Here is a 20,798-nt window from a genome sequence, read left to right as displayed (position 1 = left end):
ATAAATATATTGATGATTGATTTTAGTGATTAAGTTTAGTATTCAAATAGTATTTTAAATTTAAAAAATATTGGTAAAAGTAACGTCACACATTTTTACATCTTTTATAAAAGTAATGTTTTCTCTCAATATGAAATCTCACATCCATTATAGAGGAGAATAAAACATGTCTTATCAGAATATAGTAATATTTTCTTTGCATTTTGTTACGGTAGTTCACCATATTCTAACACTTCCGTTTGCAATCCGTTTTGACAATTTTGTCTACACCATCGTTTTTACAGTTTCATCGGCACCCTAACTTGGGTAATTTTATCTGCATCCCGTTCCAGCAGTTTCATTGATACTATTTTCAAATTTATTATTCTTGGGTTATATATTATGATGAATTCTATCTAGGGATGAACATAGATAGCGGGTATCCGATTATCTATTCGAACTCAAATCGAATTAATAAAATTGGTTCTGAAATCAACGGATAATCGGACTTAATTCGAACTAAACTGATGATCTTTGTTAGTGATTGATTCAGATATTGATTTTGGGGGTGCAGAACCCGAACCAATCCGCGAATCCGATCATATATTAATTAAATAATATATATATATATATATATATATATATATATATATATAACTTTTTCATTAGACAAAGATTATTCACTATTAGTATATTTAAATTTTAATGAGTTTAATTTTTAATGTATTTGGTGTTTAATGTGTTTGAATTATTTCTGTTGATGTTACATGTTTATTGTACTTGTTGAATTCTTAAGATAAAAATTTGATTTTTTTTATGAATTTCAAAATCATCGAGTACCTAATTACTCGAACTGAACTAATCTATTCTTAATCGATTTGATTTAATTCAAATATATGTACAAAAAAATATTAATCAAAACCAAACCAAACCAATTATATTTTAATCGATTCAATTCTAATTTTACTATAAACCCAAACCAAACCCCCTATCTTTTTCATTTCAAACTTTTCCAACTACTATTTGTACGGTAACTGAACCCCACATTGCCTTTGTAGTGTGAAAAAAATCAAGTGTATCCTTTGTGGTGTTTGTATATTAGTCTTTTGTAATCGTATAAGTAAAATCTAGCCATGTATTATGAAATAATAATAATAATATAATGTTGTGAGTATATGTGTTTGTCAGTTTCCACACATTTCAAACATCATTTCTATTCCTGCTAACACGATATTTTGTTGAGAGGGTCCTTTTGTTTTTTCAGAGCAGAGCAAAACATTTTAATTGGAAGCGTGCAAAAAGCCATAAACAGCAATAAATTAAACCTCTATATATACGTTTACAAAAGAAATTAAACTAGTCGCTACACACAATTATATATTACAAGGCTATATAGTTAGTAGTTACCTTAATTAATAGTTTTTGTTAGTAGTTACCTTAATTAATAGTTTTTGTTCCCTCACTCTGATCATTGTATTATATCTTACACATATATGAGTATTTACCTTCTTAAAATTTGATACCAAAGCAGATATATACAAGTAACATCTGTATGTTTTTTCTCCACATAATAACCTTTGAAATGATAACAAAATTTGCCGGAGAGGACAAGGGAAAACGATGATATTTAATTTGAATCCTTTTTATTGCGTTGTATATAATATCCAATAATATAAAAAATAGAAAAAAATAAAATATAATAATAAAAAAATAAGAAAAAATTATTAGTAGACCCATATTTTTGTGTGTATGAAACTAGGTATAGGTATAAACATTAACATATATGACACATAATTAGAGATTTTATATCCGAAAAATTTACCAGTCAATCTTTATTGAATCTAAAAAAAATATTAAAAAAAATGTGAAAAGGCCTAAATAAAATTCATGCAAATCTAAATAAAAAAATATTCTTGCATACAAGAGCATATTAGACATATAATTATTTAGGTGAAAATTCAGGTGCAGTCGACTTCATGTGAAGTTGATACATGAGAGCCGTTAGATGATTTGACTGATTTGACTAAATTTTCATCTAATCCCTCTCAGATATCAACTTCACATGAAGTCAACTTCACCTGAATTTTTACCATATTTTTAATTTTAATTTTTTAAAGTTTTAGGAGAAGTAATTTTATGATATAATAATAATCTTTTATAATAAAAAAATTTAAGATTTAATTTTTATTATTCTTTTAAAAAAATCTTCATAAGAAGGCACCAAAAAAAATATCTTCATAAGACAAATAAAAAAATCTATATAAAATTTAAGTAAGTCTAAAAGAGATAGACTCTTGTATAAAAACCTATTAAAAATATAGCTATTTATTTATATGTTTTTTTTATTAATTTAAACTTTAGAAAAAATAGTATCACTAGAGTGAGTTCCAATAATATTGTTAGACGAGAAAATGATCAGAAAATGAGGCAGAAATCTAGGATCCACATTATATATATACACTCTTGATCCATGTTTCATTTCCTAATAATTCTTCTAGCTAATACTTAATAATGAAAGCTGCAAATGAAAAGGAAATAAATACACCACAAACATACATAAAAAATTCGATAGTATATATATATATATATATTTAATAAATTATATGTAATAATTAAAAGAAGTATTGGAATATGATAGAAGTAAGATAAGTGAGAATAAATTATGAAAAATAATGTGAATCCTATGACACGCATATACCGGTTTATTGGAAGAATGCATGTTATATATTATTATCATTATCAAGCCAGCTAGCAAGAATAATTGTATGCAAATCATAACATCAACATGTACCAAATAATTAATAGAGAAATTAGAAGTATTGAAATATACCATTGAATCATACATATATACTCTTAATTATAAAAAATTGTTACATAATTAATAATAATTTACACTCATATTTACATAAATTTTATGTATGAAATTAATATAATTTGTATTCATATTTTTTAAAGTTTGTATTTATTAAAAATAATTTAATATTTTTATTGATTAAATAATAACAAAAAAATCAAAAATTTTTGTTTAATTATTTAAAGTTGATTAGTTTTGAAGAAAGAAAGAATAAGAGATGGAAATAGATAAAAATGAATATGAAGAGTTATTATTGAATGTGTGATGATGAGTATATAAGATAAAAGATTGGCACGTGTGGTGAGAGAGAGAAGAGGACAAAAGGTTGATTAGGGTAGTGGTGTGATGTGAGAGTGAGTAATGGATATTGAGAGACTAAGAAAGAAAGAAATTAAAGCCCCCCGTGAGGAGTGTTTGGAGGCATTCCAATATAACATTACACACATCATTTTGTTACCTTCCTCTCCCTTCTCTTCTTTCGATGCTTATTATACCTTTCACTATACATCACGAGTTCATGATTCCTCTCCTCTTCATTTTCCTATTCCCCAAAATTTATATGTATTTTCCCTTTTCCCCATCTATCCCTCTTTTTTCTTAGCTTAAGGGAAACAATTTTAAATAATTGTATGCTTTCATCAACTTATTAATCAAACTTGAGAGGTTGAGAACCTAAATTGTTAACTCTTGTGGCCTACGTTTCTATACATGCACAAATTAGAAAATAAATCTTTATAGAAAGCTAAGTCACAATTGAGTTTTAAAAAAAAAATCATAATAAAAATTTTAATACTATACTTATGTCAAATACAGTGTTTACTGACAGAAAATTACTCAGATTTATTATGAAATTTATCTCCGTAGTAAAATTCGACAAAATTCTAATTTTTTAAATTAATTTTATTAAAGATATAATCATTCGTATTTCTTCTTCAATCAGTTTAAATTTTTAAAAGAAGTTATTTTACGAATTTCTATAAACTAAATATTTAGAGTTCAATTTTTATTGACTTTTAAACAAAAAGAATTTTAGTATAAAATAAATAAAAAGAGAAAAATATTTATAAAAAAATAAATGATTAGATGAATTGAATAAATTAGTTCAGCTCGACATGGAAAAAAAAGTTACTATAAAATTACATTTCTATATGCTCAAAATTAAGAAAGGGCATTTTGGTAAATTCAGGCATGTATATAGGATTTGTTTGTAAGCAAGGAAGAAAACACATGAGATGAATGATATATAGATTTGAGAGCTCATCCTCACTCTTTTAAATGAGTTCATAGCAAGAGATCTCTCATAGGAGAGAATTTAAAGAAGAGAGCCAAGAAAATAATAATAACAATAATAATAATAATAATAACAATAATAATGGTTTCAAGAGAGCAAAAGAGAGCAGCACTACTGCATGAGAAGCTTCAACTCCTTCGTTCTATTACCAACTCTCATGCTGTAAATATACTTCATTCCTCTCTCTTTTCATTGGTTCATGAATTTTCTGAAGAATGTTCAGCCAATTCTATGTCTATTCTTTCTGCATCCTCCATGTTAAGTATTCTTAATTTAATATTATGCAGGTGAACAAAAGCTCCATCATAATCGATGCATCAAAGTATATTGAAGAGCTTAAAGAAAAGGTAGAAAGACTCAATCAAGAAATAGCCACAGCAGAAACTTCAAATCATCATCATCACCATAATCCTAATTTGCCTATGGTATGTATGTATATATATATTGTTGATATTATTTTATTTATTAATTGTTTTGATCAAGTTTGAAATAATTAAAGATATGTGCAGGTGACAGTAGAAACCCTAGAAAAGGGATTTATGATAAATGTAATTTCAGGAAGAAGCTGCCAAGGACTACTTGTTTCAATTCTTGAAGCCTTTGAAGACATGGGTCTCACCGTTCTTGAAGCTAGGGTTTCTTGTACGGACACTTTTCGATTCCAAGCAGTTGGAGGAGAAGTAAGATCACATACACATACACATACACATTCTATATATAAACACAAAAACATTGAATAATAACACAACATTCGAATAGATGAAAGTTTAGAACAGTTAACTTTATGTGAAGTTAATAGTTCAGAATTTTAATCAAATCTGTTAAACCATTTAACGACTCTCAACTATTAATTTCAAGTGAAGTTAGTTGAATATTCATCTAACCATTATTAACTTGTGTTATTACTCCATAGGCTTTTGGAAGTCACATGTTGTCCTTGTATAAAACATTTGTTCCCTCTCTCTCTCTCTCATCATCTCTCTATTGAGGGGAAAAATATAAAAAAGAAATAGGATCTATGTAGTTACGTTGCTGTGCAATATTGTTGATGATCATGATCATGAATCTATAGTGCTTTTTAAATCTTAGCCTATATATATTAATCATATTCAATAATATAATATTTATTTACTTCATATAGAAACAACCAATTATTTTTCTCTCCTACAGATATAAATATATCAAAAATTTTAGAGACTAGTAATTTTTAGTAATTTTGATCATTATTTGATCAACATAATACTATTTTATTTTTAATAAATAAATTTTATTAATTTATATGTATAAATTTTAAAAAACATAAATATAAATTATATATATATAAATTTTATATTTTTTGTGTATAAATATAGATGTAAATTATTATTAACTAAGTATTGATCTAAAATAATAATATTTGTTAGTCACATAGCATTGATGATGAATATATTTCATGCACAAGAATAATGAAGGCTATATATAATAATGCAACTTTTTATCTTCTTCTTTTCCTTTTATTAATTACTTTTATTTATTTATTTTGTGTAGAATGATGAACAAGGTGAGACTATTGATGCACAAGCTGTGAAACAAGCAGTGGGACAAGCAATAAAGAATTGGAGCCAACAAAGTGCTGATCAAGATTAAATCAAGAGCCCGCTTCTAATAATATAAATATTTTTTAATTTGTATCTTATATATAGATGGTTGTCTTCATTCTTTTCTTTTCTTTTTTTTCTTTTTTCTATTTTTCAAGTTTCTTTTTTCTCATTATCTTAATCCTATGTTTGGCTAACTGCCAATTTTGTTTATTAAGGGAAGAATCTTCGTGAAAGAATGCGTATTGATATCTTCTGAATGATCCTTTTAATCCTTCAATAATCTTCAATGAAATTATATACGAGTAAAAAAAAAAAAAAAACAAAGAAGAAGAAGAAAGAGTTGGTTGTGTTCATCAAACTTATATATGATGCCAAGATACCTAAACACTACTACATATATAAATTCATAGAAGATTTTAATTAATTAGTTATTAACTGTCCTAATTAATTAATTATATGATTAATGATTATTCATCAATTTTGAAATATATATTCAATTATTATTGTTCACATGCATGTGTTGCACAAAATAATCCAAATATCATGTACAAATTTTGAATTTACTGTGTATTAAAATTAAACATAAAAAATATATATTTTCATGTCTGATGGTTGAATTTGATTTAAAAAAAAAAAAAAACTCCTAAAGCAAAAGTGTAAGTGCCCTATAGTGAAGCAGAAAGCCGTTGAAGTTGACACTTGTTAACTTTAGAATAACATTATATTATTTTCAAGCAAGATTTTTGGCACAATCAAGTAATAATGAATTGAAGCCACGTGAGGTACTTTTTTTTACTTCACCCAAATGGTCAATAGTCAATACATGGTAAACAAGTGAGAGCGTTAAGGTCAATACTTTGGAACTAATGAGCCATATTTATAAATTGAGAATTACACACCATATTTTTCTATATATATACTTAATAATGGTGTGTAATAATTGTTGTGAGTATTGTACAAAATAAGATTAAGAATAAATAATTTATCTAGTGCTCGTACCAAATAATCAGATGTTATATCATAATATTATTTTTTTTTATGTTTAAGCTAATAATAAAAAAAATATAAATGATTATATTTTTAATAGAGTAAAGTATCGTTTTTGTCCCTAACGTTTAGGGTAAGTCCCAAAGTTGTCCCTAACATTTCAATCGTCCTATTTAAGTCCCTAACGTTTCAAAATTGACTCAATGTTGTCCTGCCGTTAGGGATCCGTTAATAGAATTAACGGCGGGACAAAATTGAGACAATTTTAAAACGTTGGGGACAAAAACGATACATAGAAATAAATTTTAATTTTATCCTTCAATAATATTAATTTTTACTGTACATAATATTCAATCGTTTTTTAAATTACAGTTAATCACATTACTTTTATTTTAAATAAATTAATTTTGTTATAATTTTATTCTTAAAGTAATGTAATTTTTTTATAAATAAATAAATTTTACACTTTCATTCTAAATAATGTAATTTTACTTTCATTATTTAATCACATTACTTATAATTTTTTTAATAATTTTACACTTTCATTCTAAATAAATTAATTTTTTTATAATTTTACATTTAAAGTAATTTAAAGTAATGTAATTTTTTTTTATAAATAAATAACTTTTACACTTTCATTCTAAATAATATAATTTTACTTTCATTACTTAATCACATTACTTATATATTTTTTTTAATTTTACACTTTCATTCTAAATAAATAAATTTTTTATAATTTTATGCTTAAGTATTGTAATTCTTTTATAAATAAATAAATTTTATACTTTCATTCTAAATAATTCTAAATAATGTAATTTTACTTTCATTACTTAATCACATTACTTATAATTTTTTTTTATAATTTTACACTTTCATTCAAAATAAATTAATTTTTTTATACTTTTACTCTTTCATTCTAAATAATGTAATTTTACTTTCATTACTCAATCACATTACTTATATTTTTTTTTTATAATTTTACACTTTCATTCTATTCATATTACATTATTTATTTAGAATAAAAGTATAAAATTTATTTATTTATAAAAAAGTTACATTACTTTAAGTATAAAATAAAAAAAAATTATTTAGAATAAAAGTGATGTGATTAAGTGTAAATGTGATTAAAAATAATTAAATACTATGTATAGTAAAAAATTATTATTATTGAAGAATAAAATTAAAATTTATTTCTATGTATCATTTTTGTCCCCAACGTTTTCGTCCTATTTAAGTCCCTAACGTTTCAAAATCGTTTCAATTTTGTCCCGCCGTCAATTTTATTAACGGATCCCTAACGGTAGGACAACATTGAGTCAATTTTGAAACGTTGGGGACTTAAATAGGACGATTGAAACGTTAGGGACAACTTTGAGATTTACCCCAAACGTTGGGGACAAAAACGATACTTTACTCTTTTTAATATTTCTGTTTAAATAAGAGTTTTTTTTGGAATTTGTTTAATGTTTGTATATACTTTTTTTTCTTTTTTTATTTGTTTTATGCTATTTATTTATGTTTAGAATTTTATCAAAATTTTTTGGATATAAAACTTTAATACTACGTTATGATACTATTTTTTTAATTTTAAAGTAATAATAAAAGGAGAAAACTTAAACAATTTTATGTCTGAGTATAAATTAATATTAGATAGTAGTGCTTGAGTACTGGTTTTGACTATGAAAGCATAGATTATAAAGAAGTACATTGCGTTAATAGTAGCATGCAATCCATGTTAGAATAATAGTTACATATTATGATGTAATTTTCTTAGATGATGAACAGGACAAAACTTTTATCTTTAATATTGAAAGCAAGCAATTGTGGTGAAGAGTTTAATTATTTATTATATGGGGTTATAGGTTAAAATTTTATTACAAACGTTACTCCCAAATAAAACATAAATTCACAATTGTGCTCATAGAAATTGATCTGATCCACTTTAACAAAATGAAGTTGCATCAATAAAGGTAATATTTCTCATATAATATTTCAGGAATAACTTCATATAATATTGTTTTTTTTTGGGGGGGGGGGGTGGTTAAAGAGGGCCGCTTGGTAGTTAACAGTAAATAACTGATATTAGTATGTAGTTGGGCCCATCTTAATAACATAAGGCTGGGCCTGTTTCTGGCCCAATATCATTTTAGTCTAATTTTTTTGAATGTATTGCAATTATGTTAAGAAAATCTAACAAGATTCAGACCAAAAGATAAGAGGATATGATTTGATACCAAATTTTCGAATACTGCCTTGTACCTGCAGTAATTCATTGGCCAGCGGTAGATTTATAAATGGAGCTCTAATCTACGACGGATTAGTTCTTGACCTCTTAGCTTGGAGAATACCATGAAAAAAAAAAATCTTCATACAGAGTAGCTTCTACAAAATTAAAGAACCACAAAATGGATATCCTTTTTTTTTTTTTATTATCCCCCATATTCTCTGACTCGACAGACCACCGGCAGAAATCTAAACTTCATTTAAAAGCTTGTCGCCAATGAATTGATGCACACAATAGGCCAGATTTGAACTTAAATATATAGAATTGTAAAAGGTGGGCTTTTTTTTTTTGGTATTCGTCATTGTTAACGGTTTTGTACGTATTCACAAAGGCATGGGTCATTAAGACATGTTATTTCCTGACCAAAAATAAAATGTTACCCGAAGGCCCAAGTGGCTCATTCAAACTAAGTTAGATTACTCAATTTTTTTTTCTATATAAAAAGTTAATCAAATAAATAAATTAAAATTTGATAAACTTATAATTAAAAAAAATAGTAAATTTCAAATAGGCCTCAATTTGCATTCTGGGGGGGAATTATGGAAAATAACGAGACACATTTGGAGTCGATAAACTTCTAATTAATCGTCATCATCATACATCGTTAGAATTCATACATATTGATCCTACTACATAGATATAGATCGAGATTACAACTGCTGCTAGCTTTCTCAGTTCCCTCCCCCCAGGTTCTTAATTATATAGATAATAAACATTTAAATAAAAAAAAAGAACGAAAGCAATTGCAATATATAATAATAAGTTGATTTAGAAAGGACTAAGGAGCTCCCATTGGTGTGACACACTTGATGAAGTTGTAGTATTTTCTTCCATAAGTGATTTTGTGATATTTGGTTCATTATTATTATTAGCCATGGCAATGTCACTGCTTCGTTTCTCATAGTAGTGATAAGCTGCAGCACCCGACAACACTGCTAGTGTTAAGGCCTGTGCATGCATCCTGCCAAATTTAATTTAAGTTAATTAATCAACACATAAATTACATTATTAATTAATTAAAATAAAGATATGTATATGTATTTATTTAATTTACCTGGCATGTATAAGCCTAAGACTTGGCTTCATTGGAGACCTTGCTCTTGAATAAGCAATCAGTGATGCTCCTATTCCTGAGGCCCATAGCCCCCCTGAAAAATTATTCATATTTTCTATTAAATAACAAAATTAATTAATGGTATTATTATTATTAACACTATTTCTGAAACAATAATCTATTTATTTTGTACTTAATTTTCAGCATGCATGTTCAAATTAATCTCATAGATCTGATAAACAAAATAGCTAGTAATCAATAAACTTACCAACTGTAGTGAGCTTGTGCTCTGAAACCCAGGACTGAACTGACTCCATGTTATTTGTGTTGTATAGTGTTATTGTGAAAGGAAAGAGTAGTAGATATACTACTTATATAGTAGGTGAAATTAAATTATTAATTAATTGAAATGTTATATAAATGTGGCCCCTGGGTTTGTTTGTGTTAGCGGGTTTAGACTTTACGGTGTTGGGTCACACCTTTAGTTTGTTGGAACACAGAAAAGTGGTTATACTAGAGGCTTAACCCGGTTTTGTCTCTGCTCTTCTCAGTCTCAATTAAATTACTTTCAGTAACTGATTTTTATGCATATGTTTCAACATAAAAACTGATAAAAAACAAAGTGGCTTTTGAGTTTTGAGGCTGTGACTGTGTGCTGCTTTAAGTTAAGGAAAAATGAGCACCATTTATATCTGTGGCCTGTGGGGTATATTTAATTATTTATAATCATATACCTTTTTTTCTGATTAGGCACCGTCCATGCATTATATACATTAAACTACCACCAAGTACAGGTTGAGATTTGAAAACGGTTACCAATTTCAAGAAGGGATAATTTTACCCCATTTTTCAAACTCTAAATACAATTAATCTCCACATTTCCGGTAGTAGAGAAATAAAAAAATAAAAAAATAAAAAAGATAAAATTTTCAAGGAAAAATCAAGCCATTTGTTCTATGTCATTCATATTTAAGATGTGAGCAATAAAATTGTATTATTTTTATTTTAAGTTAAATTTTTAAAACAGCTGTAAAAAAGTTATTCATGATCTAAAAATTTAATTAAAAATTTAATAAATTTGCATTACTTACATGTCAAACAATGAATAGTATAATATAAAGTAGATTTTTTGGCACTTATAAAAATTTTTTGTCTAACCTATTTAAAAATAGAGATAGAATAAAGTGAGACTCATCTATTTATTTTTAAATTTTATAATATTGAGCTAGAATCTCATCCAAAACTCGCACCTTACCTACCCTATAGTGAAGGAAGTGAGAGTTAAACCCACAACGTTTCTTATGTAATAACTTATAATAAGTGAATAACCAATAAAACTAGTTAGTTAATTTAGTAATTTAGAGCATCAATTTTTTATTTTTTATATTATTAATATGTATAAAATTCGAAATGATTAAATTTTATATTTACTTTGAAAAAATTTGATATTTCTGCGGGTATGATAGGGTAGGGTAGGGTTTAGAATTTTAGAGTGCGGGTAGGGTTAGAATTGAGAGATTCTCAACCCGCAAATAGAATATGATAGAATTTTAATAAAATTTTCAAACCTACTCATTCTCAGCCCTAATGTCCTCATTTTATTAATAAAATATAATATCTTAGGACGAAAAAGAAAGTAATTTGGTTTTTTTTTCCATGGGCCTATTTTGGGCCTATTCAAATGTATTAAAACATGTGAATCGGCCCAGCTTGTATAAATGTTATATCAGTGGCCCATATAAAACTTTATTCATGTCTAAAAAGAAACTATATTACCAAAAAAAAAAGCAGCTGAGGTTTCTGTTCGTTGTCATTGACTATATCTATAATCAGTGGACTATTGGAGTCTTCCTCTGGAAGCTTGCCTCAGGATTTTTAATCCTTCTTGTTCAACTGAAAATTCCCGCTATTCAGGAAAGACGAGAAAACACTACACACTCAACGAACAAACAAGCAGCTTCTTCAATCTTTCATTTTCAATAATCGCATCACTTCTTCTTCTTCTTCAATTGAAATGGGAACCGAGTTCCCGAAGATCTAACGATGGAAGCTGAGCGAAGCACTAAACGCAGAAACCCTCTATCCGATCGCACCAACACTCTTAACTCTTCTTCTCCACTTTCCATAAACCTTATCAAACCCAAACCCAAATCCAAACCTCCTCCTTCTACTTCTTCCAAATCTCGCCTCAATAAACCTTCTTCACGCGCCTCTTCTACCAACGCTTCCACAAATCTCCAAAGCACTTCTTCGAACCCTGCCGTTGCTCCTCCTCCGCCTTCGTCGCCGATAACCTCCTCTCCTCCCGGTACTTCAATTATTCTGCTCTCAATTTCTTGAATTTCTTTCCAATCTCATTTCAGCTTTTATCTATAATTTGCGCCTTTTTAGGATTATTCGCTTGCAATGCAATGATTTTACAAATTAGGATGAGATTCTAGCTCAATTTGAGTTAAGCTCAAGTTGCTTGGGACCAACGCCAGATTTACAATGATATATAAACTGTGATTGTTAATAATTGATTGTGGATTAGAGTTTAGGGTAATTTATTGAGTGTGCAATTTTATATGCTTTTATTTCAGGTAATTTTGTTGATCTTGAGGATTTTGAGCCTATTTCAGTAACCTACAGCCGAAGAAGTGCTCCGAATAAAAGGAAGGATAAAGGGAAGGCTTTGGCATTTCCTGACATCAGCACACCCATTTTGAAGCTCTCTGATACAAGGTAATTCTTCCTCCTGTTTTACTAAGTTACTGATAGTATTGCTCTAGAACTTGGATGTAGGTGTAACCGTGTGATTAACATTGGTTGCAGAAATTGGTACTTGGGCTGAGTAAGATTCATGGAGTAGTAGAAATGGAAAAGAAATTAAGCTGGAAACTTTTATAATTTGAGACCTCTGTAAAGTATGAATGAAGTGCTTCAATAGGGAAATAGTTAACAAATAGATAAGAAATTTTTAAGACAAAAAAGATACAAAATAGGGATATAGTTCCACATGAAGAGTTTTTGTCCTGTTTTTCTCATGATAGTTTCACGTCCTGCAAGTTGGAAGAATTTTGCTTAAGATATTCTGATGAATGTTGCATGCTACATGGATTGGTCGAGTTAGGCATGTAGGTCTTGATTGAAAACTTGGAAAGTCTATCAGGGTTTATTGTGGTGCATGTGATGCTATATTGAAGTGCTTAATGATTAATATTTCTCCTTTTTGTTTCATCCGTTTTAGCCTTCAAATAGAATCCGTCAAATTCTTCAAGTTCGTGTTTCCTTAATTGCTTATTGATATTGATATATATGTTATAGTTGGACACATCCACAGTAATTATGGACTTAATAGAGGCAGCCAAGTTTCATTGTTATTTGTATTGTCTCTTTCCTAGAAAGCATACCATATAATTATTTGTCACGTATGGTCTATTGTCATGAAAAGCAGGCCAAAAACTGATGATGGTAAAAGTGCAAATCTACCTAAAGCCAAGGCATTGACCGTTCCTTTGAGAAAGGTAAATAGATTGATTATTACTCTGTGTTGATTGATTATTATTGTTTGCAAGTTATTGCTGTTTCCTGAAACGGTCCATTCTGAAAATACTGCAATAAGAATTTTGCATACGGTGTGTGTGTATAATAGTTAAAGTTAGAGTACTCCTGCTTTTCTAGTTGTTTTTCAAATTTCTTAAGTATGTCGAGTTTAAGTTTCGAGTAAATTGCATAATTTGTGATTGACAAAAAGTCATAACTCTTTTGGTCGTTACTTATTGTTCTACAAAAAGTCTTAAATAGTTCAGTTTGAAGTAGAATGTGATTAAAATCTTTGCAGTACTTATCCACATATGCCATATATTTTTGCATGGTTATTATTTTGCAATTCCTTATTGAACCATGTCGTATTAGATACAATGCTGAAGCTTTTTGGTTTATTTTTGCTTTTTGCAGAAGCAACGTACCACGTCATCAGAAGATACGCTCAAGGATTCCGAGCTGCAAGATTACATTGAAAAACAGAAAGCCTACTTTAAAATGATTGATGAATTTGAACTGATGGAAGAGGAAGTTGAAACAGATGATGAACCGGATGGAGTGGAAAAAACGCTATCCAAGTGTAACTAGCAGTTAGAAAGTTGTTTTTTGTTTAGCTAGTTCTAGTTGTATAGTAATGATATACCAGTTTTCTAAACAATGTAGCGTCAACCCCTCTAACAAAATATAAAGTTCTTGTAAATCTTTTGGTCATGATGAATTCTTGATTCCACAGTATTGCAAATTGTATGGATAAGCTGAATAAATATTAAGATTCCTTTCATTGCATCTCAGCATGATGACAAATTTATAGTTACAAGATCACTATAATCAAATAGATATAACAAACAATTAAACTTACATTGATGTAAATATGTCTACAGGAAACTGAGGAGCTTGGGAAAATCATGTGCACATTCATATAAACCCAGAAGGTTTATTGATGAATAAACCAGGTTCCTTGACACCAAGAACAAATTATCAGAATTCAGACATAGTTTTGAAAAAAAAAAAAAACTATTATACATAATTTTAAGTAGCTGATGTTTAGTTGACTTTAGCACAATTGAGTCTAATCTCCCCCTTTTTTCCTGTGAGAGGCTTGATCCTGCTCATTTTCACCATTCCCTTGGCAAAGTCATTAAAGAATGCAACTCTATCCGTAGCATATTTCTCCACCAGATGGTCGGTAGAACCGCCATTGTACAGCTGCTGGTCGGAATGAAGAAGAACCTTCTTCTGAACTAAATTCTTATAGTACAGGTTATCGAAATGGAAGGGAGTTTGACGGTCGAGGGGTTCGAGCAATCTGTCATTTCCAGTTCTGGGACACTTGCTCTGCAAGAATTTGGCATAGGAGGCATCAATGTTGGTGTCATTGTAGATATGTGGTCGGAAGAGTCTGCATTGAGCTAGGCCAATGGTATGTGCCCCTGTTATGGAAATCTACCCTTATTAAATGAATTTTTATTATATATAATTGGTGGCATTATTCAAGTAAGGTGACTACTTCCATGATAACTTCTTTATGTGAAGATAAATTTGCAAACCGTTAGATGATTTTGACATGTTTGACTGAACCATCAAACGATTCACAATATCATCTATCTTCACATAAAGACGTCTTCATGGAAGTAACCATCTTCAAATAGTAGTTACCTGAGAGAGCCACCAAGTCTTTCTCTGAGAGGCCTTGGTTAGCAAAATTCTGTTTGAGAGTACTTAGACTGAAGGTGGGTGCAGGAATGGAGTTATTAGCATCAAGTCTGCTTGCTGTAGTAGAATCTCTTCTTCCTAAGCCTACTTCCCAAGATGGCCCTCCCAACTGCAAAATTATCAATGTTTTAAGCCCATAATTTCACTTATAACTCTCATCACTGATATTTGATTGGTGTACATTACATGAACTACAGAGTCTCTAGCAGCCAATGCAAGAATATCAGCACATGACACCACCCCAGGGCATTCTTTCTCCACCATGGCTTTGATGTCATCAATCACATTGAACCCTCTTGCTGAATTGTTGTTTGCCGCCGCCGTCTGCTCTCCTATGAACTTGCTCGTATCGTCCAGCAGTATCGATGCATCACACCCCTGATTGCATCACCATAAGGTAGTTTCAGCAACAAGTAACAAACAAAGTAACTAAACATTCTTTAGACTAAAGTTTAGGTTGGTTCATTGTGTCCAAGATATAACCATTTATATGACTTTTTCTATTGGCTTTAAATTTTGGAATAAGTGGTTTCATGATATAGTATAAGAGCTACTGACATTTACGAAGCAGTCATGGAAATGAAGGCGGAGTATGGAAGCTCCCATGCGAGCTTCTTTCTGAAGGGCTTTGGTGATTCCGGTCTTGACTATGGCCAGAAGGTTCCGGCAGCTGCAGGAGTAGAAATCTGTACGTAGCTTAGCAGCATTTGCTTCAGAAACTGTAGCTGCAGCAACAAGAGCAAACAAGACCAAAAAATAAGTAGAAGCCATTTATGTTGAGTTTCTTCAATTTTCTATTGTTGCTTTCTCTTATAGTCACAAATGTTTTGGACCAAAATATAATGAGTAATTATTTGGTGAATTATATTGAACCAATTGAATTATTGAAACTACACTATATCTGCATATATATTTATTAATGTAGAAAGTAGAAACACAATTATTAATTAAGCACGTAACAATTTACATTCAAAATTAATCACTCATGAGTCATGACAGTTCAATCAACTTTTCTTTGATTAATTAAACTAGCTAGAATCTTAAAGAAGGTGCTCTCTTTTAAAAAAAAAAAAATATTAACAAACTGGTTATATATTTAACGAAGGATTTTTTTAGGGGAAAAAACAAATAACGAATGGGCACCAAACATAGAAAGAACAAAATTGAGTTGTGTACGTGTATCATCTCATATCATTAAAATGGATTCACATTATCTTTATAGTGTGATTTATTCCTTGTAAGATAAATTTGATTTATAAATATGTAATGGAAAAATTCAGCCACCATAATGAGAAGGATTTTTAGAGACATTCATATGTATTTTCTTATCAATTTTAGTTTTAAAAAAAATTATAATATAATATCAAAATTTCTATAATCGAATGATGTTAGAGTTTGATTCTTGTTATATTTTATAAAAAAAATAATAATAATAATTAATAAGAGACAAATAAAAAAAAATGCAAAAGATCATGTAAATAAAAAAACTCTTATTTAAGAGGATATATTGGATATTGTTACGGCATGACCCAGGATCCCCGCGGGTCAATCCGACCCGGGCTCCACCCGGCCCGGCTACGCGCCCTTCAACCGACCCGGACACGCGTCCCGTACGGCTCACGCGCAGCTATAGGACAGCGTCCTTGAGGATATGGACCTGTCCCCATGAGGGGCCCACTACTGACATGTATATAAGGGGAAGACTGGCTCTTCCCCCAGGGTACGTCACCTTTTCTCCTATCATTTTTCCCCATCTGCACATTATCTGACTAGAGCGTCGGAGTGTCTTTGCAGGTGGCACCCCCTCTTTCCTTTCACAACGGGAGCTCGGCTACACGGTGAATCCGAACCCAGCACGACTGCGACCGAGGCGTTCTCACCCCCTTCAAACACCACCCGACCTGTCCGGCAACCGACAACCGTACATTGGCACCGTCTGTGGGGACGCCTTAATGGACGTTGTGCCGGGTCCCGGAGACCAAGACCGAGGGGCCGGAGCAGAAGGGGCGGCCTCTGTCGCCTCGCTAAGAGGACGACGAAGGTCCCCCCGACAACACGCTGAACAGCACACAAGGACGCGACCCTTTGGAGGAACAGGCGGCGACACCGCCATAATAATGCAAGAGCTGCGTCACAGGGTCCAGAACTTGGAGCGGCAATTGGCCGACCAGGAGCGTGACGGACGAACTGCCGATCCCACCTACACCCCATCCTCCGAAAGCCAAGAAAGAGACTCCTACCGAAGCCATCTGCGACGCACCTCCGCATCCCGAACGGAAGCGGAGAGCACCCGGGAAGAATCCCCGATTCCGAGGAGACGGAATGACACGATAATCTACTCCCGAGGCAGGGAAACGCGCCACACAACACGAGACCGCGAAGATGGGAGGTCCAACAAGACACGACAACCTGTAATAATGGGCACCACCCCATTCCACCATTCCATCCTCGAAGTCCGGTTGCCGAAGCACTTCGACAAACCAACAGATATGAGGTACGACGGAACTCAAGACCCTCTAGAACACCTCATGGCCTTTGAAGCAAGGATGAATCTAGAGGGAGTAGGGGACGAGGTGAGGTGCCGAGCTTTCCCGGTAACCCTCGCGGGACCCGCGATCAGATGGTTCAACGGCTTACCGCAGGGATCCATCCACGGGTTCTCGGACATTAGTCGTGCATTCCTCGCCCAATTTACAACACGAATAGCGAAGGCAAAGCACCCGATCAACCTTCTGGGGGTAACCCAGAGACAGGGAGAGTCGACCAGAAAATACCTGGATCGGTTCAACGACGAGTGCTTGGAAATCGACGGCCTAACCGATTCGGTGGCCAGCCTTTGTCTGACGAACGGCCTCCTCAACGAAAACTTTCGAAAACACCTTACCACGAAACCAGTTTGGACGATGCACGAGATCCAGACGGTAGCTAAAGAGTATATAAACGATGAGGAAGTCAGATGAGTCGTGGCTGCCAATAAACGGCAGTCCGGCTACAGCCAATCTCGGCAACCCGGTAACGGAGAAAGACTGAAGGAACAAACCAGGGAGGAGGCGCCAAGCAGGGCTCCCAGGTCGTTCCCCCGGGTCGGGAAATTCGCCAACTACACACCACTCACTCTTCCCATCATAGAAGTTTATCAACAAATAGCCGAGAAGGGGATCCTGCCGAAGCCTCGACCACTCAAGGACCGTACGGGAGGAAACAAGAACCTCTATTGCGACTACCACAAGGGTTACGGTCACCAACCGCAGGACTGCTTTGACCAGAAAGATGCACTAGAACAAGCGATAAGGGAAGGCAAGCTAGCAGCATTCTCCCATCTTATCAGAGAGCCGAGGAGACGCTATCGCGACCATGACGAAGAAGCCAAAACCCGTTCGGCAAAGCGGCGGCAAGAGCCAGAAGATGGAGACCACGGCCTCACTGTGATAAACGTGGTAACAGCCAAAAACACCGCGCCAAAATCCCGATCGGCGCACAAGAAAGATGCTAAGGTCTTGGCGGTCTCCTCCTCGTTGGTGCGAAACTCTAAGAAGCCTCCGTCCATTTCTTTCGGCCCGGAAGACAAATGGTTCGACGACGTCCCGGAAAACCCTCCCATGGTCATTACGGCCAGGGTGGGAACCGGCCTCGTCAAACGCATCCTTGTCGACACGGGGGCTGATTCAAACATCATGTTCCGCAACGTATTTGACGCACTGGGGCTAAGGGACGCCGATCTGACGACCCACCAACACGGGGTCATCGGATTGGGCGACCACTTCATTAGACCTGACGGAGTAATATCCCTATCGATCTCGGTAGGACAAGCCCAAGGTCGAAGGTCGACGATGGCCGAGTTCGTGATCCTCCGAGATTCCACCGCTTATAACATCATCTTGGGAAGGAAGACGATAAACGATGTCGAAGCGATAATCAACACGAAGCTACTAGTCATGAAGTTCGTTACTGATGATGGATCTATAGGGTCCATAAGAGGGGATCTCGAGACGGCGGTCGCCTGCTACAACGCCAGCCTCTCCCTAAGAAAGAAATCAAAAGAGGCGTCCGGTGTGTTCCTAGCTGACCTGGACGCCAGAGTGGACGACAAACCTAGACCGGAACCAGAAGGGGACCTGGAAAAATTCATGATCGGCGACACGGAGGAGAAATTCACGTTCATCAACAAGAACCTCCCACATGAGTTAAAGGAGCCCTTGATCGAAATGATAAGGGCCAATAGGGATTTGTTCGCCTGGACACCTGCCGACATGCCGGGCATAGACCCAAAAATCATGTCGCACCATCTGGCCGTCAGGTCGGAAGCATGCCCGGTAGCACAACGCAGAAGAAAGATGTCGACAGAAAGGGCGGAGGAAGTGGCCAGGCAGACGGCCAGCCTCCTAGAAGCAGGTTTCATACGAGAAGTAGACTACTCAACGTGGCTCTCGAATGTTGTTCTAGTGAAAAAGCACAACGACAAGTGGAGAATGTGTGTAGACTACTCTGACCTTAACAAGGCATGCCCAAAGGATTGTTTCTCCCTCCCCAACATAGACGCGCTCGTCGACGCTGCGGCGGGCTATCGTTACCTGAGCTTCATGGATGCCTACTCCGGTTATAACCAGATACCGATGCACCGTCCAGATGAAGACAAGACGGCGTTCATAATGCCAGGGGGAACTTTCTGCTACAAGGTGATGCCGTTCGGCCTGAAAAACGCAGGAGCAACATACCAAAGGCTGATGAACAAGATATTCCATGATCTTATAGGCAAAACAGTAGAAGTCTACGTTGACGACGTCCTCGCGAAAACAACGCGACCTGACGACCTCCTGAAGGATCTGGAAAACGTATTCGCATCTCTCCGGCAACACGGCATGAGGCTGAACCCCCTCAAATGTGCCTTCGCCATGGAAGCTGGCAAGTTCCTAGGATTTATGATAACTCAGAGAGGGGTAGAGGCCAACCCGGAGAAGTGCCAGGCGATACTCCAGATGAAGAGCCCATGATGTGTCAAGGACGTCCAAAGGTTGGCGGGGCGGTTGGCCTCATTATCCCGGTTTCTCGGAGCATCGGCAACAAAGGCCCTACCATTCTTTAACCTCATGAAGTAAGGGATGGCGTTCGAATGGACACCTGCATGTGAGGAAGCCTTTCAGCACTTCAAGGAAATCCTGGCGGCACCACCTGTGCTCGGGAAGCCAAAGGACGGGGAGCCGCTATACCTGTACCTCGCCATAACGGGAGAAGCCCTGGCCGCAGTTCTGGTGCGAGAGGAAGGGAGGGCTCAACAGCCAGTCTATTTCATAAGCAGAGCCCTCCAAGGGGCAGAACTAAGGTACAGCAAACTGGAAAGGCTAGCTCTAGCGCTCTTGACCTCCTCACGAAGGTTAAAGCAATACTTCCAAAGTCACCAGGTTGTCGTAAGAACGGACCAAGGGATCCGACAAGTACTTCAAAAACCCGACTTGGCGGGGAGAATGATGACTTGGTCCATCGAACTCTCCCAATACGACATACGATACGAACTCCGGCAAGCCATCAAGGCG

The 20,798-nt window shown here is 33.8% G+C and overlaps 4 protein-coding genes across 6 annotated transcripts; 2 read left to right on the top strand and 2 right to left on the bottom strand.

Annotated features, from left to right (window-relative positions):
* Nucleotides 1-4,125: 4,125 nt before the first annotated feature.
* Nucleotides 4,126-5,774, top strand: LOC130942201 (transcription factor ICE1-like). Its single transcript, XM_057870900.1, has 4 exons — nt 4,126-4,286; nt 4,412-4,549; nt 4,634-4,804; nt 5,652-5,774. Exons 1-4 carry the CDS (start codon nt 4,206-4,208, stop codon nt 5,748-5,750), a joined length of 489 nt encoding a protein of 162 aa, XP_057726883.1. The 5' UTR covers nt 4,126-4,205; the 3' UTR covers nt 5,751-5,774.
* Nucleotides 5,775-9,493: 3,719 nt separating this feature from the next.
* Nucleotides 9,494-10,357, bottom strand: LOC130939154 (uncharacterized). Its single transcript, XM_057867256.1, has 3 exons — nt 10,298-10,357; nt 10,030-10,123; nt 9,494-9,936 (listed from the first exon to the last, which is right to left on the bottom strand). The coding sequence occupies exons 1-3, from the start codon at nt 10,344-10,346 to the stop codon at nt 9,744-9,746; spliced, it is 336 nt and encodes a 111-aa protein (XP_057723239.1). The 5' UTR covers nt 10,347-10,357; the 3' UTR covers nt 9,494-9,743.
* A 1,506-nt stretch (nt 10,358-11,863) lies between these two features.
* Nucleotides 11,864-14,340, top strand: LOC130941537 (cell wall protein RBR3-like). 2 transcript variants are annotated; one of them, XM_057870088.1, is made up of 4 exons: nt 11,864-12,337; nt 12,651-12,753; nt 13,466-13,535; nt 13,969-14,340. In XM_057870088.1, the coding sequence occupies exons 1-4, from the start codon at nt 12,073-12,075 to the stop codon at nt 14,140-14,142; spliced, it is 612 nt and encodes a 203-aa protein (XP_057726071.1). In that variant the 5' UTR covers nt 11,864-12,072; the 3' UTR covers nt 14,143-14,340. The 2 variants fall into 2 exon arrangements, with proteins under 2 accessions (XP_057726071.1, XP_057726070.1); XM_057870087.1 differs by having other exon boundaries at nt 11,868-12,337; nt 12,612-12,753.
* On the bottom strand, nt 14,304-16,320 carry LOC130941536 (peroxidase 4-like). 2 transcript variants are annotated; one of them, XM_057870085.1, is made up of 5 exons: nt 16,235-16,320; nt 15,826-15,992; nt 15,454-15,645; nt 15,211-15,376; nt 14,304-14,984 (listed from the first exon to the last, which is right to left on the bottom strand). In XM_057870085.1, exons 2-5 carry the CDS (start codon nt 15,871-15,873, stop codon nt 14,599-14,601), a joined length of 792 nt encoding a protein of 263 aa, XP_057726068.1. In that variant the 5' UTR covers nt 15,874-15,992; nt 16,235-16,320; the 3' UTR covers nt 14,304-14,598. The 2 variants fall into 2 exon arrangements, with proteins under 2 accessions (XP_057726068.1, XP_057726067.1); XM_057870084.1 differs by lacking the exon at nt 16,235-16,320 and having other exon boundaries at nt 15,826-16,175.
* Nucleotides 16,321-20,798: the final 4,478 nt, after the last annotated feature.

The sequence above is a fragment of the Arachis stenosperma genome, chromosome 7, assembly GCF_014773155.1.
Source record: "Arachis stenosperma cultivar V10309 chromosome 7, arast.V10309.gnm1.PFL2, whole genome shotgun sequence".
In the NCBI taxonomy this organism is placed as follows: Eukaryota; Viridiplantae; Streptophyta; class Magnoliopsida; order Fabales; family Fabaceae; genus Arachis; species Arachis stenosperma.
This window is presented reverse-complemented; position numbering and strand designations above follow the sequence as displayed.

Bases quoted from the DNA above. Each gene is read 5' to 3' on its own strand.
- LOC130942201 (XM_057870900.1), top strand. From the start codon at position 4,206: ATGGTTTCAAGAGAGCAAAAGAGAGCAGCACTACTGCATGAGAAGCTT. The intron at 4,550-4,633 runs GTATGTATGTAT...AGATATGTGCAG, and splicing joins ATAATCCTAATTTGCCTATG to GTGACAGTAGAAACCCTAGA. The intron at 4,805-5,651 runs GTAAGATCACAT...TATTTTGTGTAG, and splicing joins TCCAAGCAGTTGGAGGAGAA to AATGATGAACAAGGTGAGAC.
- LOC130939154 (XM_057867256.1), bottom strand. From the start codon at position 10,346: ATGGAGTCAGTTCAGTCCTGGGTTTCAGAGCACAAGCTCACTACAGTT. The intron at 10,124-10,297 runs GTAAGTTTATTG...ATAATTTTTCAG, and splicing joins GCACAAGCTCACTACAGTTG to GGGGGCTATGGGCCTCAGGA. The intron at 9,937-10,029 runs GTAAATTAAATA...TAAATTTGGCAG, and splicing joins CTTAGGCTTATACATGCCAG to GATGCATGCACAGGCCTTAA.
- LOC130941537 (XM_057870087.1), top strand. From the start codon at position 12,073: ATGGAAGCTGAGCGAAGCACTAAACGCAGAAACCCTCTATCCGATCGC. The intron at 12,754-13,465 runs GTAATTCTTCCT...CATGAAAAGCAG, and splicing joins TTGAAGCTCTCTGATACAAG to GCCAAAAACTGATGATGGTA. The intron at 13,536-13,968 runs GTAAATAGATTG...TGCTTTTTGCAG, and splicing joins TGACCGTTCCTTTGAGAAAG to AAGCAACGTACCACGTCATC.
- LOC130941536 (XM_057870084.1), bottom strand. From the start codon at position 16,038: ATGGCTTCTACTTATTTTTTGGTCTTGTTTGCTCTTGTTGCTGCAGCT. The intron at 15,646-15,825 runs GTCAGTAGCTCT...TGATGCAATCAG, and splicing joins TCCATGACTGCTTCGTAAAT to GGGTGTGATGCATCGATACT. The intron at 15,377-15,453 runs GTAATGTACACC...ATAATTTTGCAG, and splicing joins CTAGAGACTCTGTAGTTCAT to TTGGGAGGGCCATCTTGGGA.